Below are 12235 nucleotides of genomic sequence, written 5' to 3'. Positions count from 1 at the left end.
GATGGCGCAGTAGTCTGAAGACAAGAAAAACTAATAAAAATTATTTTGAATGCATATTTCATTAAAACAAAAAATAGTTATATAGAAGCCATTCATAAACTAGATCACCTCATGGCAATGTCAACTAATATCATAATACTTACCAATATATTATGGAATATAATTCTTGTATATATCATACTGTTATAATAATGTGTTTTTGTGTAATAAAAAAAAAGAGATACAACAGTAAACCATATAATTATTGACACATTTTGTACATTTTGATAATTAACATTCGTCGTAAAAGTTATCAAGGTAGAACTCTCTTTTTTTTCTAACATTTATTTTTTAGATCACATTTAAAGTTATTAGTACATAAATGTTTAAATAATAGACTACTCACAACTGATTTGAATTTTTTCCTTTTCATCTTTGGATTCTTGTTGTTCTTTGAAAATTTGTATTAATTGTTCCGTTGCAGTTGGTTCTCTTCTTAAATATGCTCCAAGTTTTTTCTATAAATAATATTTGAATAGTTATTAGGTTACAATTCTTTTATCGCCATTCCTATCAATTGATCTTTCCCATTTATAGTATAAAAATGTACATACGTCGGGGAATTGTATTATGTTCTCAACAGGGTCCTTAAAAGTAAATGGTGTCCATGGTCCTTGAATAGACGGAAATTCGGTGTGGAACTTTTTGCGCAATCGTACAGCAGACCCATCGCTAGCTTGGGTACGCACCAGTTCCATCCATTTAACAATTTCTTCACGAGTAAGATTATGACAACTGATCCAATGGTTTGTACCGTTGACTAAATGAAATTAAACTGAATTTATTTTACTTAAAATTATTAATTTCGCTACTATTCACTTACGATATTCTGCATTTATGATAGGTGACCGGTGTCTCCTTGGTTTTACATAAACCACAACTCCGGGATTTTCCTTTGCATAATCCAATAAATCGTGCTCCAGAAATTCTCTGCACCGTTGTATTAAATAAATAATCATTCATCGATTTTGCAGCCGAACACTGCTTTGACTTAAATTAAGTAACAATAACTTTAAAAAAAAGTGAGGTTATATTGACCATTCGTACTCACCGCACACCACGACTTCCTCCATGATTTTTACAAAACTTTAAAGTTACTCGTTGCAGTTGGCATACATATCTACCAATACCGTTATTCAAAGGAGCCCGGGGAAAACCGAATTTCATAAACAAATTCTTGTTCGACATTTTCCCGACGTTGATAACTTTTACAAATGAAACTCAAAATGGTGCTCCGAGCGCCGCTCGGCGGTGTGTTGATTCCGCGACCGACGAACTGCGCATGTCGGAGCCAATCCACATTTTTCTCTTCAAATTGTAATTGAAAACCTTTGACGTGTGTTTTCACGTGTACATGCAATAAAATGCATAGAAACACCACACACGAGTACTATTTATCGTTATCAAAATAATCTATAGTCATAAAATTCTATATCTTACGAGCTATCAAACCAAAGAGGCTCGATAACGTTGCACTTAATCAGGGGTTGCGGAAGTTTGGCAGTTTTTGGGAGATTAATAGGCAAGAATTCCCCGGGCCAAAGATGGATAGCATTCATACAAAGACATCCAACGAGGGTCCCGTACAATAACGGAGCCAGGATATTTAAAAACTTCCCTCGCGTATCCATTTTTTTCGGCCATATAAACACCAACCTGGATCCACCTATCGCAAAAAACAAACTTCCGATTTCTCAATTTCAGGAGAGACTACAAAAACTAGTCAGAATTGTAACGAATGACTAATTAAATTGTACTTATACCATCTCTGATCTTCCTAATGCCGGAGGAAGTCAGGCGATGAGGACTGACACCATCAGGAGCACTGAAAATATTGCTGGTCAAGGATTTTCGTTTCCGGTACGAAAATGCTCTTCCTCCGTCAGGTTTCCTGTCCGATTGATTTTCAAAGCAATCATAATCGGTATCGACGCTGACAAAATCTTCGGAAATCGGTTCATTTTCGGGCTCTTGGACGATACTTCCGATGGGTGTGCTCAACGACGCTACATCGTCTTCAACGTACTCTCGAGGCGTGAGGAAGGACTCTTCCGATGTACTATTTTAAGTGTTGGAATAAATTAATGCTAAATAGAATACGTTACTATCACTAGAGCCACTTGTGTAATCCTTGAAAATTTCCAAATGGGAGTGTCAATTTCTTAAGACCCTGCAACTCAGGTCCTTGTTAAATATATTACTAATTCGATGCACACTCCCGTACGAAATATTTGTACAAGACTTCCACTATAATGTTCCCATGTGAACTAATTCAGTAAAATATTCCAATAGAAGCTTACTCCTGGATCATGTAGCTGGCATCCTTCCGACTCGTTCTTTGAGCTCCTGATGACAGAATCAGGATTATATTTTTTGGATTTCAGTGATAAAAAATAGACATGACGTTTTCTCAAGAAAATGTAATGACTGCTATGAAAGAAAAAAACAGCCACATTTCGGGTGCTACGCCCTCGAATTTCCCCCCGTGATATAACTGTTGCTAAGAAAAAGCCATTAAATTCTTCAGCTACGATTTGGAGATATGAGTGACTGGTCGAAATGTTAGTTTTGACGCTGAATATGGGAGAACCTTTTGTTTATTCGGAATAACGCGGAGATAATAAATATATTCGGTAACAAGTTGATCAAGGTGGCTGCCAAGCTACAGGTTGTATCGGAAGTCGGCACCATGTCAGCACTGTCAGCTGACTTTGACATATGACAAACTTGGCCGAATCTCAACGCCGTACCACCTTGTTTTATGGCAACGTTTAAATTTTAGGTGAAAGAGGACAACGCTATCAAACTTTCAGTTTCCTAATCTCCTTCGTCCGCATAGATGCAAGAAATCATTAAGGCACCATGGCAAAATCAAATTCACGTAGGTATTCTCTTGTCGCTCATATATAATTTTATCTATCGTCCGAAAGAAGGTTAAGTATTTTTTTTTTTAGCCATCTGCAAAATGTCGAAATTTCACGAGTTTCTGGATTTATGTTCAAACCTATTTATGATTACCCTGACGTTAATTCTCTGCCTTTACTATACTTATCGATCGACTATTTCTTTAGAGTATGGGATTAAATAAAATAACGTCGGTTATCAAAACATAAAAATTTTAGAAAATCCGTATAATAAGACCGTTTTATCTTTAGAAGATCCAACATTGTCTGCCGAACCAACATATCAAAGTAAGATTTATTCCTGCCCCATTTTGACTGCTCCAATCGTTCCGTGAAATTAATTTTCAATTGTTATTTTAATATTCTGCGATAAATTCGTAATTAAATATAGGGTCAATTATTTTCAGAATCCGGGGAAAGGCAGCAATCGAGCCTTTCATATTTGGCAAACACCGTGTCCAAATTCGAGGAACGTCGAGGAGATCTGGTGGACCGTCAGCACCACCTTAGGGACAAAATCACGACAATGGAAAGGTCCGTGCCAGCCCTGATGGCATTTAATATGTGGCTGGCAGCCGAGAAATGCGAGGACGCGCCCCTTTGTAAAGTCAAAGAGATTATGAATAAATTTTCACCTCATCCCGACCCCACGGAGAAACTCCTGGAGAACCTAGCGAACGCCGTAAAGAACTTCACCGGGGAGACCGCGGAATTGCACGTACGATTGCATTCGACATTCGAGGATCTTTGGTAAATCTCGCTTCCGCTAGTAGAAAAATGTGCCACCATGTCACGTATTTAGAAAAATAGACATACATCGACTGTACACCTCGCGTATCTTCTTTTTCAATAGAAATTTTACCTAGGCGGACGTAACGGCACCGTCGAAAATAATTTAATCGGTTGATCGTTGCAGGATAAAATAATAGCTACCGATATTAAGCTGGAAGAATCTGATATGGAACTGGAGTCGTTAGAACTCGCAAATAAAGAGTTAGAAGAAAGAGTTACGGAATTGCAAGAGGAGGTGAAAAAATATACCTTTCCTAGTCTCCACTCCATCCACTCGGAGGACTTAGGATGCTTGACGAGAATTCGTCAATTAGGCGAAGCAGAAGCGAAACTTCGAAATCAAGTAAAAGATTTGGAAGAAAAGGAAAGGCTCTACAATGAGCAGATGACGCAAATTTTAACTTCGAAGGAGTTTCAAAAGGCATCCGGTACTAAAAAAATGACTAGCCGTATTCAAGAATTAGAACTCAACTCGAAAAAGATGCATTACGCTCTTCGGAATCACAAATATAATATGCATCAGATGAAAAAGAAGCTCATGCAAAAAGACAAGGAACTCGTAAGTAAGCTCTCGCATAAAATTATGAGATTATCATAACTTTTATAATTCTTTGAGGCTTCTTGTTACAGGCAAGACTCGATTTGTCCTTTCGAATACCGGAACTTGTTGGAAACGGAAGACGTCGACAAGATCTTGATTCTTTGATGATTAATGAGATCGTAGGGCAAAAAGCCTGCATCGAATCGGAACGCGTACCTCAACTCCAAAACGAAGGAAATAAACGTACGAATACTTGTGTTGCCGCTAAACTTGAAACGAGACCATGCCCTGGAGTGATTGCAAATCAGTGCCCCGAAAAAGTCGAAAGTAAAGGAAGGTCGTCGCGGGTGGTAGAATGGCTGAACGATACGCAAATTAAAAATTCCTCGAAAGAACCGAAACTCGACAACTTGAATAATGCCCTCGAGGGTTCAATTGCCTCTCAAAAAGATTCACCGAGGAGAGATTTAAATCTAAAAAATTTCCCAGGAGGAAAAATCCAAAATCATTTCAAGCATTTCTCCCAAAGACCTCCATGCCAATCTTTATGCCCACCGGCAACTTGTTGCATTTCCATTTCTCCAGGTTCCCAGAATTCCCCACGACGAAAACCTTGTCAATGTGCCACCGCATCGTCAACACACCATCCCTGCAAAAAAAGATCTACCGACTTACCTCAAGATTCTCTACGAAAAAAATCTACTTGCACGAACAAACCGTTTTGTGAACGACCACCATGTGTGACTCATGCATCGGCATTCTGTCCACCTATTCGAAAGAGTACAGTTGGCCATGAGTCTCAAAGTCGTTCTTCCCATTTACCAAAGTGCGGCTCGGAATCGAAGCCTAGGAAACAGAAAATCTTACCTTCTCGCAAAGAGTACCATGAACCGCGAGATCGCCACGAAACTTTAGAACGATGTCGATGTTCCTGCAAAGGCCGATGTGCTCTTGGAGAGTCGGAAGTTCCTTGTAACTGTGCTTCTAATGATTATCAGACTACAATGGGTTATCGTCCGGAAGCGATCGATCAGCCTAGTCTCCTACAGGATCTTATTATCAGCGATGAGGAATATTGCGAGTATGAGTGCGATGACGTGGCAAACGAGTTCTGAGTAGAAAACATTCAACATAAAATTCGTGTATATTTCCAAGGATTAAACATAGACAGTTACTCGGAATTACCATACATTTTCATTGTCATCGGAACATTTTAGCTCATTCGTTTAAGCAGAGAAAATTGAAGAAATATCCGTGGTTAAATTAGAACTCGATGTGGAACGGATAATGCTTATTGTGAACGGAGCTAAAAAATACAAAATGGTACAAAATTGGTTATAATGGATGAATCCACAAAATTCTAGAGATCACGAAGTGTACCATCAATTATGATTCCGTAAAAAGTTTACCTCGACATGGGGCAAATCCGTCCATTGCAATCAAAGGTATGAATAAGTTGGATGTCTTCAGGCGCCAGAGTGAAATCAAAGATTTCAAAGTTCTCCTTCAGGCGTTTCTTTGAAACCGATTTTGGTATAACGATGTGTCCACGCTGAACCTGTTTCGTTTGTTTTTTTCTAGTAAAACCGTTAAATATTTTTCCTCAATTGCGCTTCATGTTTTGTACAAATTACCTGATACCGAAGGACGACTTGAGCCGGCGTTTTTTTGTACTTCGTGGCCAGCGACTTGATTTTAGGATCCTCTAACAGTAACGGATCATTGGGTTTGGCCCAAGGTCTGTCCGGAGAGCCAAGAGGGCTGTAGGCGGTTATCACGATACCCTTCGACTTACAGAACTCGGAAAGTTTTACTTGAGGAAGATAAGGATGACATTCCACCTGATTGGTAGATGGCTTCACCTTGCAGTTTGATAACAATCTATCGATTTGCTGGGAGTTGAAGTTGCTGATACCAATATTTTTCGCAAGGCCTTTTTCAAATACATTCTCCATGGCCTTCCAAGTATCGACGTAGTCAACGTCGCTAGATTGCGTCTTGCCATCGGCATCGCTGGGGAAAATTTCTTCCCCCTCTAAAAAATTGTTAAGCGTTTAGATTTGTGTTAATCACATTTGGGGAAGCGTCGAATATTGAATTCGGGTCTATATCAATTTTTTGCCGAAGTACCTTTGAAAGCGAACGGCCAATGAATTAGATAAAGATCAAGATATTCGAGTCCCAGATCGCTCAGAGTCTTCTTTAAAGCAGGCTCAACAAGGTCAGGCCTGTGTGCGGTATTCCACAACTTGCTGGTAACAAAGATATCCTCTCGTTTTATAACTCCTTCCTTGATTTTTTCATTAATAGCTTCACCGACTTCCTTTTCATTCCCGTACACTGGGGAGCAATCGATATGTCTATACCCGATGTCGATAGCATCTTTCACCGCCTGTTTCACCTCTCCGCCCGTCTGGGACTATTAATACAAATTGAGGAAATTAAAATTATCCGTCAAATTATTACCGATCGGCAGCATATTTAGTAAAAAAAAGTATTCAATTATTCAGAACAAATTACTTATCACCTTTGATCTGTTCGATAACGAGGGTGATTAATTCTGATAAATAATAGCAAGTAACAGTTAACATATCTTTCTAGGGCACATGCTTGTGATTACCGATTTGATATTGGTTTTCGCAAAATCTTATGATATCGTTCTTTAAACTAGGTCGCTAATGATACGTAAATATTTTCTAAAAGCAGAAATAGTTACTACACATTCGTTGCTACACTGTTTCTGGCCTTAAACGAACGACCGTAATTTACTCGGAGTAGACTGTACCTTCCAGGTGCCCAGTCCCAGAATAGGCGATCGATTGCCATTATTGAACTCCACACTCGGTGTCTTGCTCGCCATCCTAAACTTATCCAAAAATTGGGAAACCGCAAAGGAAAGAGGCAGCGATTACCAAGTCTGATACGTGACGCTGACTCGAAGTGACTGACACAAACTCTCTAGCCTGAAACGGAGAGGTGGCTTTCGCACTATACTAAACGGCCTTCGGTCATTGCGTTAGCCAATCAGAATTCTCGAACGTTGAAGTTATCAACTTCAGCCCAATGGAAAGAAAATATCTATAGAGATGAATCGTATTTCATACTATACAACGAATCGTGACAAGCATTTTTTACACACGAACGAAAACAAAGTTATCGCATCGAGCTAGAGCTACGAATGCAATCGGAATGATTAGCGACATTACCGGTGACAATACATTATTTTACCACACACCCTATTTTTCTGGCAACGATTCAATCCGTCGCTAATGGATGATTCAACCAAACGATTTGCACTAATTACGAATACCATCAATTGAAATTTATCTCAGGAAGTATTGATATTTTATTTTATTTCCCCGTCACGTTTGTTTCAAACATAATTTATTATCGATAATCAACTATACTAAGAAAATCGTGATAATGACGTGGACAAGTGCAATGCCTCAAATAAATTTATTCCGTTCACATATTTGGTACAAAAGTTCTTAGTGTTACGTATCCGTAAGAAATAGACTGGATGAGAGATTGATTCATCTTAACATTATGTTACCTTAGTAGCGTATGCATTTTGTATACCTAAAATGGGATGTTAAATGGGAAGTACGGGCTGTGCGCGGTGCTGAAAAAGAAAAATGCCGAGTTGAAAAATCCCACCCAATCTTCGACCACCAGATATAGATAAGAAAAACAGAGGAACAAGTGAAGCTATTATCTTACTCGCTCAGTCCGCAAATCCTGCCATTTCTATCGAAGCTGTCGATGTACGTAATGTCTTCTGGGGACAATTTGAAGTCGAAGACGTCGATATTTTCCGCAATTCGAGACTTGGTGATAGACTTAGGGATTACTACATGCCCACGATCGATCTGCACAAAAGGAGATAAAAAATTCTATACTGTCCAATAGACCGGTAATACATCGAAATATTTAAGTCATAAATGTGATCTCAAAAAAGCACGATAACATTTCCTTAAGTACCTGGTAACGAATGACGATCTGCGCTGCCGTCTTTTTATACTTTTTGGCAAGTTCTATCAACTTCGCATCGTCCAATAATTTCGGATCGTCGGGTTTAGCCCAGGGTCTATCAGGAGACCCTAAGGGACTATAGGCCGTAACGACGATATCCTTCTCCTTACAAAACGCGGAAAGCTTCTTCTGCGTCAAGTATGGATGACATTCGATCTAAAAATTCAATACGCAATTTACTTGAATTGCTATTATGTTGACCACGCCTCAATACAAATTAAACTAACGTTAAAAGAACTGGTCTATGATACAGCATACAATTTAGGCAGTAGTTCCGCACCTGATTCGTAACGGGCTTGACAGAGGAATTCTTAATAACTCGTTCGATTTGTTCAGAGTTGAAATTGCTGACACCGATGTTCTTCGTCAATCCTTTCTTCAACACCCCTTCCATGCCTTTCCAGGTGTCGAGATAATCGACATCACTCATAATGATGGCGCCATCGGAATTTTTCGGAAATAGATCGCCGCCTTCCTTGTAAGCCATTGGCCAGTGGATCAAATACAGATCCAGATACTGAAGACCCAGATCGGACAAGGTCTGTTTGATAGCTGGCTCAACGAGGTCGGTTCGGTGAAAAGTGCACCAAAGTTTGCTAGTGACGAAGAGCTCGTCTCGTTTGACGACTCCTTCGGAGATTTTTGCATTTATGGCTATTCCAACTTCTTTCTCGTTCTCGTAAACGTGAGCACAGTCGATGTGCCGGTATCCAATGTCGATGGCATCTTTCACAGCCTGAGTGACTTCTCCGGGTTTAGACTGGTAAGACAAAAATGTAGCATTGCTAACATCTTACAAATTATTTAATAAATAAATTTATCGGATAATTTTTTTATTTAATTACGAGCACGAAATATCATTCGCCACCGTGTATATTAAATTAATAAATACGATTCATTTTCCTTTTCTTTCTCGATTGTACACATTTATTATATAATACAATTGTGAATATAGATTTAACCGATAATTCGGAAAGTACCGTGTCATTAATACCGGAATGAATAGAGAAGGCAAATGTCACGGCCCGCTGAATGTCATAATCTAAAACGGATAAGATAAAGAACCTACTCTTCTCGTAATTTACTCCTCTTTTCGTCATAAAGTTAGATAACTACGTAACTTAATGAGCACCGCTGCTACCACTCTCTTGGAAGACTCTACACTCGTTGACTGATATTTTTGTTAAAAATGTGGAAATAATTGGATCAATTATCTGCAGTTACATGTACCGAAATTAGATTCCGTTAACGACAACGGGAATGGATATGGTACGGTTTAAGTCGAAACAGCGTGCTCACCGGCTGACCGCTATTTTTTTTCTACTAGTCATGACATTTTGGAGGACTAACCACCGTACAATCGAGATGCCGCAAAATGCCGTCTTAACGTTCTCATTCTGTATATCCGTTAAGGAGTGAAACTTACATTTCATTTATAATTTTAAATACTTTCGAATAAAACTCCCTACTTCTGCCGGCACATAGTATGCGTTAGTTTTCGTCGAACGCTTGAATGCCTTTGTGACCGCGATCCTTTACAAATAACCTGGTATCTGAAATTCTTCCCGGTATCTTCCCCATGAAATACCATACCTTCCAGGTTCCTAATCCAAAGATCGGCACCTCGTTCCCGTTGTAGAACTTGACTTTGGGCACGTTCACGGGCATGGCTGCTTTGAAGGAAGAGACGCGTCTCGGTGTCGGCACCCAAAATGAAGATCCGCGTTTCGCACAGGGACGACCGCCAGCGACTGTAGGAACACCCTGCAAAAACTTTTTATAAATAATTCCCACCACTCGGGGTCCCCCCATCGGGCCGTCACGTAGCGCGCTCGACAAGATGGCGGCGCGTGCGCGCGCACCCTCTCTCGGCGTGAATTGGGCACTCGGAGGCTGCCGTCGCGCCGGCTCGCCCAAGGACGGAAGCCCCCTCTAATTGAGAGACTCGCCAAACGTCTCCGACTTATTTTGCGCCCCCCGGTCTCGCTCTGGAGGGACTCATGGAAAATTACGGGGTCCGTTTGAGAGGAGATGCGTCCCTTCTCGTTGCGATGGGAAAAGACGCGACGAATGCGAACAAGAGCTCCGAGCCGTGCTCTCAAACCCGTTATGCAATCCGCGGTGGAATGCACCGACTTGGTACGCCTGCGCAAATTAAACCAGAGAAATTCATCTTATGAACCGAGCTATCACCTTCGACTTAAGAATGCTCGTATTATCTCAACGCATGTAACTACAACTTTAAATCATTGCGCGTGCGTTAGCTAGTCCCCTGATTATTATGTACGTTTACAAGGGTATCTTCTTGTTTTAAGGATAACTTCTCTGCGATGCAACCGCGAGTCTCATCGTGGACGCGGATGACGCTGCCTTATTATAGATAGCCGAAGAAACGATAAAGGTACAATGGACTTTATTTCTACCGGCTATTATCGATTTTCAAACAAAGTATGTTTCTCCGTTTCGTTCGAAGAAGCGACAATGGCTGCAATCGTTTCTTTTCCTCGTAACGTTTTAACCTACCTTATATAATCTGCTTGAATTCTTGTACCTGAAAAACTCACGCATCGCGGACTTATCAATTCGAAAATTGCACGCATATCATTCAAAACTGGCTAATTTATCAAATGGAAGAAAATTCCGAAAAGAACGCGGTTAGCGCCTCAAAGAATACGTAATATTAATCACGCACTGAAAATAGTTGCGGTACTTAACAACAGACGCGTGGTTGGCAACGGCAATAATAGTTAGGTTGTGTTTTTTACGACTTATTCGACTCAAGGTAAATTCACATAACGCGTATGCAGAACTAGTTGCGCATTTGTTAGCAAACGGTAAACAACCGTAAAACTAACATAAACTATCGCAATATTACCTAGAAAGTGACTTTATTTTGTAGAGCGAAGGCTATTCGATTCAATCTTGAATATTTAACGGAAGCTATCCGATTTTTAAGCGCCAGCGTTATCCATCGTATCGTTACATATAATCAGCTTCGAATATACATTTCCTCTCTCTGCGATGAATGTAATACAATATGAAAATTATATTAATTCCAGAACGTGCCAGTTACCGCAAGAACTAAGTTGGCTTTAATTTGCCGGTCGATTTCTTCATAACGATAGTCATTATCCGAGCGTTTCCCTACCCACTGGCTTCAAGGATTATATTTTATGTAAAATTCCCAACGGCGGTGAGATCATGAAATAAAGTCGGTATTCTAGATTCAGTCTTTCCAACTCCATGGACTGTCGCGAGAAACTGTCCCTTTGGACGTTGGAGTCAACCTTATTTTTGTATTATCGGGAGGAAGCCGCCGACTCCAGCGAATAGATTCCAAGTCCAAGTCGCGATTACGGTGTATACGAACAGGAACAAATACCAAATAGGCATCCAGAGCCAACCACAGCAAATTGGGCAATAGATTTTGTAGCAGACGTGACCGGGCTTCTCCTCGACCGGGCTCCAAAGCTTCTCGCGATTCAAGCACTCCTCCAGTTCTCTCTTCAGAGAATCCGACAGTTCTTGGCCGATCTCCTCCTCCTCTTCCTTCTTCTCGCGGATATCCTTGAAGGAACAACCTTCTCGATGCCTACCAACCGCGCGGAACCAGGAGAAGTAGCTCGCCATCCCCGTAAACTCGGAAAGTTTGATCCGCCGATGGTACGGAGGAGTCGTCACCGCGAGCCAAGCTCGCCTCTGCAGGATCCATGAGAACTCCGAGGCCTCGGTCTTGTACCTTCGCCTCGGTCGACGAAAGATCAAAAAGCTAACCACCGTCAGAACGGTCCTTCCCATAATGCGCTTTTCGGGATTGCGGAAGACCCCGTCGACACCGGTCGACCTCCAGATTTCACGAGGATTAGTTCCTTGGCCGCTGCTCGCTCGTACTCGCATCAGGTCCAACACGAGAGCGTTCATGTCTTTC

At 40.7% G+C, this 12235-nt stretch overlaps 6 protein-coding genes across 8 annotated transcripts in view; 2 read left to right on the top strand and 4 right to left on the bottom strand.

Annotated features, from left to right (window-relative positions):
• Nucleotides 1–221: 221 nt before the first annotated feature.
• Nucleotides 222–1340, bottom strand: LOC105701299 (39S ribosomal protein L43, mitochondrial). The gene is made up of 4 exons (XM_023433474.1): nucleotides 1091–1340; nucleotides 863–969; nucleotides 594–799; nucleotides 222–497 (listed from the first exon to the last, which is right to left on the bottom strand). The coding sequence occupies exons 1-4, from the start codon at nucleotides 1225–1227 to the stop codon at nucleotides 378–380; spliced, it is 570 nt and encodes a 189-aa protein (XP_023289242.1). The 5' UTR covers nucleotides 1228–1340; the 3' UTR covers nucleotides 222–377.
• Nucleotides 1341–1461: 121 nt separating this feature from the next.
• LOC111674149 lies at nucleotides 1462–3359 on the bottom strand. The gene is made up of 3 exons (XM_023433475.1): nucleotides 2340–3359; nucleotides 1803–2098; nucleotides 1462–1705 (listed from the first exon to the last, which is right to left on the bottom strand). Exons 1-3 carry the CDS (start codon nucleotides 2348–2350, stop codon nucleotides 1476–1478), a joined length of 537 nt encoding a protein of 178 aa, XP_023289243.1. The 5' UTR covers nucleotides 2351–3359; the 3' UTR covers nucleotides 1462–1475.
• On the top strand, nucleotides 2902–4356 carry LOC105701131. Its single transcript, XM_023433523.1, has 4 exons — nucleotides 2902–2920; nucleotides 3195–3230; nucleotides 3350–3660; nucleotides 3859–4356. The coding sequence occupies exons 1-4, from the start codon at nucleotides 2902–2904 to the stop codon at nucleotides 4330–4332; spliced, it is 840 nt and encodes a 279-aa protein (XP_023289291.1). The 3' UTR covers nucleotides 4333–4356.
• Nucleotides 4357–5371: 1015 nt separating this feature from the next.
• LOC105701298 (aldose reductase) lies at nucleotides 5372–7237 on the bottom strand. 2 transcript variants are annotated; one of them, XR_001104201.2, is made up of 6 exons: nucleotides 7061–7237; nucleotides 6406–6694; nucleotides 5910–6310; nucleotides 5685–5833; nucleotides 5466–5581; nucleotides 5372–5386 (listed from the first exon to the last, which is right to left on the bottom strand). XR_001104201.2 is itself a non-coding variant. In XM_012427933.2 (5 exons), exons 1-5 carry the CDS (start codon nucleotides 7133–7135, stop codon nucleotides 5539–5541), a joined length of 957 nt encoding a protein of 318 aa, XP_012283356.1. In that variant the 5' UTR covers nucleotides 7136–7237; the 3' UTR covers nucleotides 5401–5538. The 2 variants fall into 2 exon arrangements, 1 of the variants encoding a protein (XP_012283356.1); XM_012427933.2 differs by lacking the exon at nucleotides 5372–5386 and having other exon boundaries at nucleotides 5401–5581.
• A 475-nt stretch (nucleotides 7238–7712) lies between these two features.
• Nucleotides 7713–10036, bottom strand: LOC105701248 (aldose reductase). The gene is made up of 5 exons (XM_012427834.2): nucleotides 9901–10036; nucleotides 8588–9067; nucleotides 8257–8463; nucleotides 7996–8144; nucleotides 7713–7897 (listed from the first exon to the last, which is right to left on the bottom strand). The coding sequence occupies exons 1-5, from the start codon at nucleotides 9973–9975 to the stop codon at nucleotides 7855–7857; spliced, it is 954 nt and encodes a 317-aa protein (XP_012283257.2). The 5' UTR covers nucleotides 9976–10036; the 3' UTR covers nucleotides 7713–7854.
• A 212-nt stretch (nucleotides 10037–10248) lies between these two features.
• Nucleotides 10249–12235, top strand: part of LOC105701247 (decaprenyl-diphosphate synthase subunit 1) — a 32161-nt gene continuing 30174 nt past the window's right edge. The window contains exons 1-2 of one of the 2 annotated variants that reach the window (XM_012427833.2): nucleotides 10249–10446; nucleotides 10623–10708. The gene's annotated coding sequence lies outside the window, so the exon portion shown is untranslated. Of the gene's footprint in view, nucleotides 10537–10622; nucleotides 10709–12235 lie in introns of both variants that reach the window. The other variant, XM_012427832.2, reaches the window with a different exon arrangement.

The sequence above is a fragment of the Orussus abietinus genome, unplaced genomic scaffold (genome assembly GCF_000612105.2).
Source record: "Orussus abietinus isolate OABI.00-Male unplaced genomic scaffold, Oabi_2.0 scaffold5, whole genome shotgun sequence".
In the NCBI taxonomy this organism is placed as follows: domain Eukaryota; kingdom Metazoa; phylum Arthropoda; class Insecta; order Hymenoptera; family Orussidae; genus Orussus; species Orussus abietinus.
Note: the sequence above shows the minus strand (reverse complement) of the source record. Positions and strands in the feature narration are given on the sequence as shown.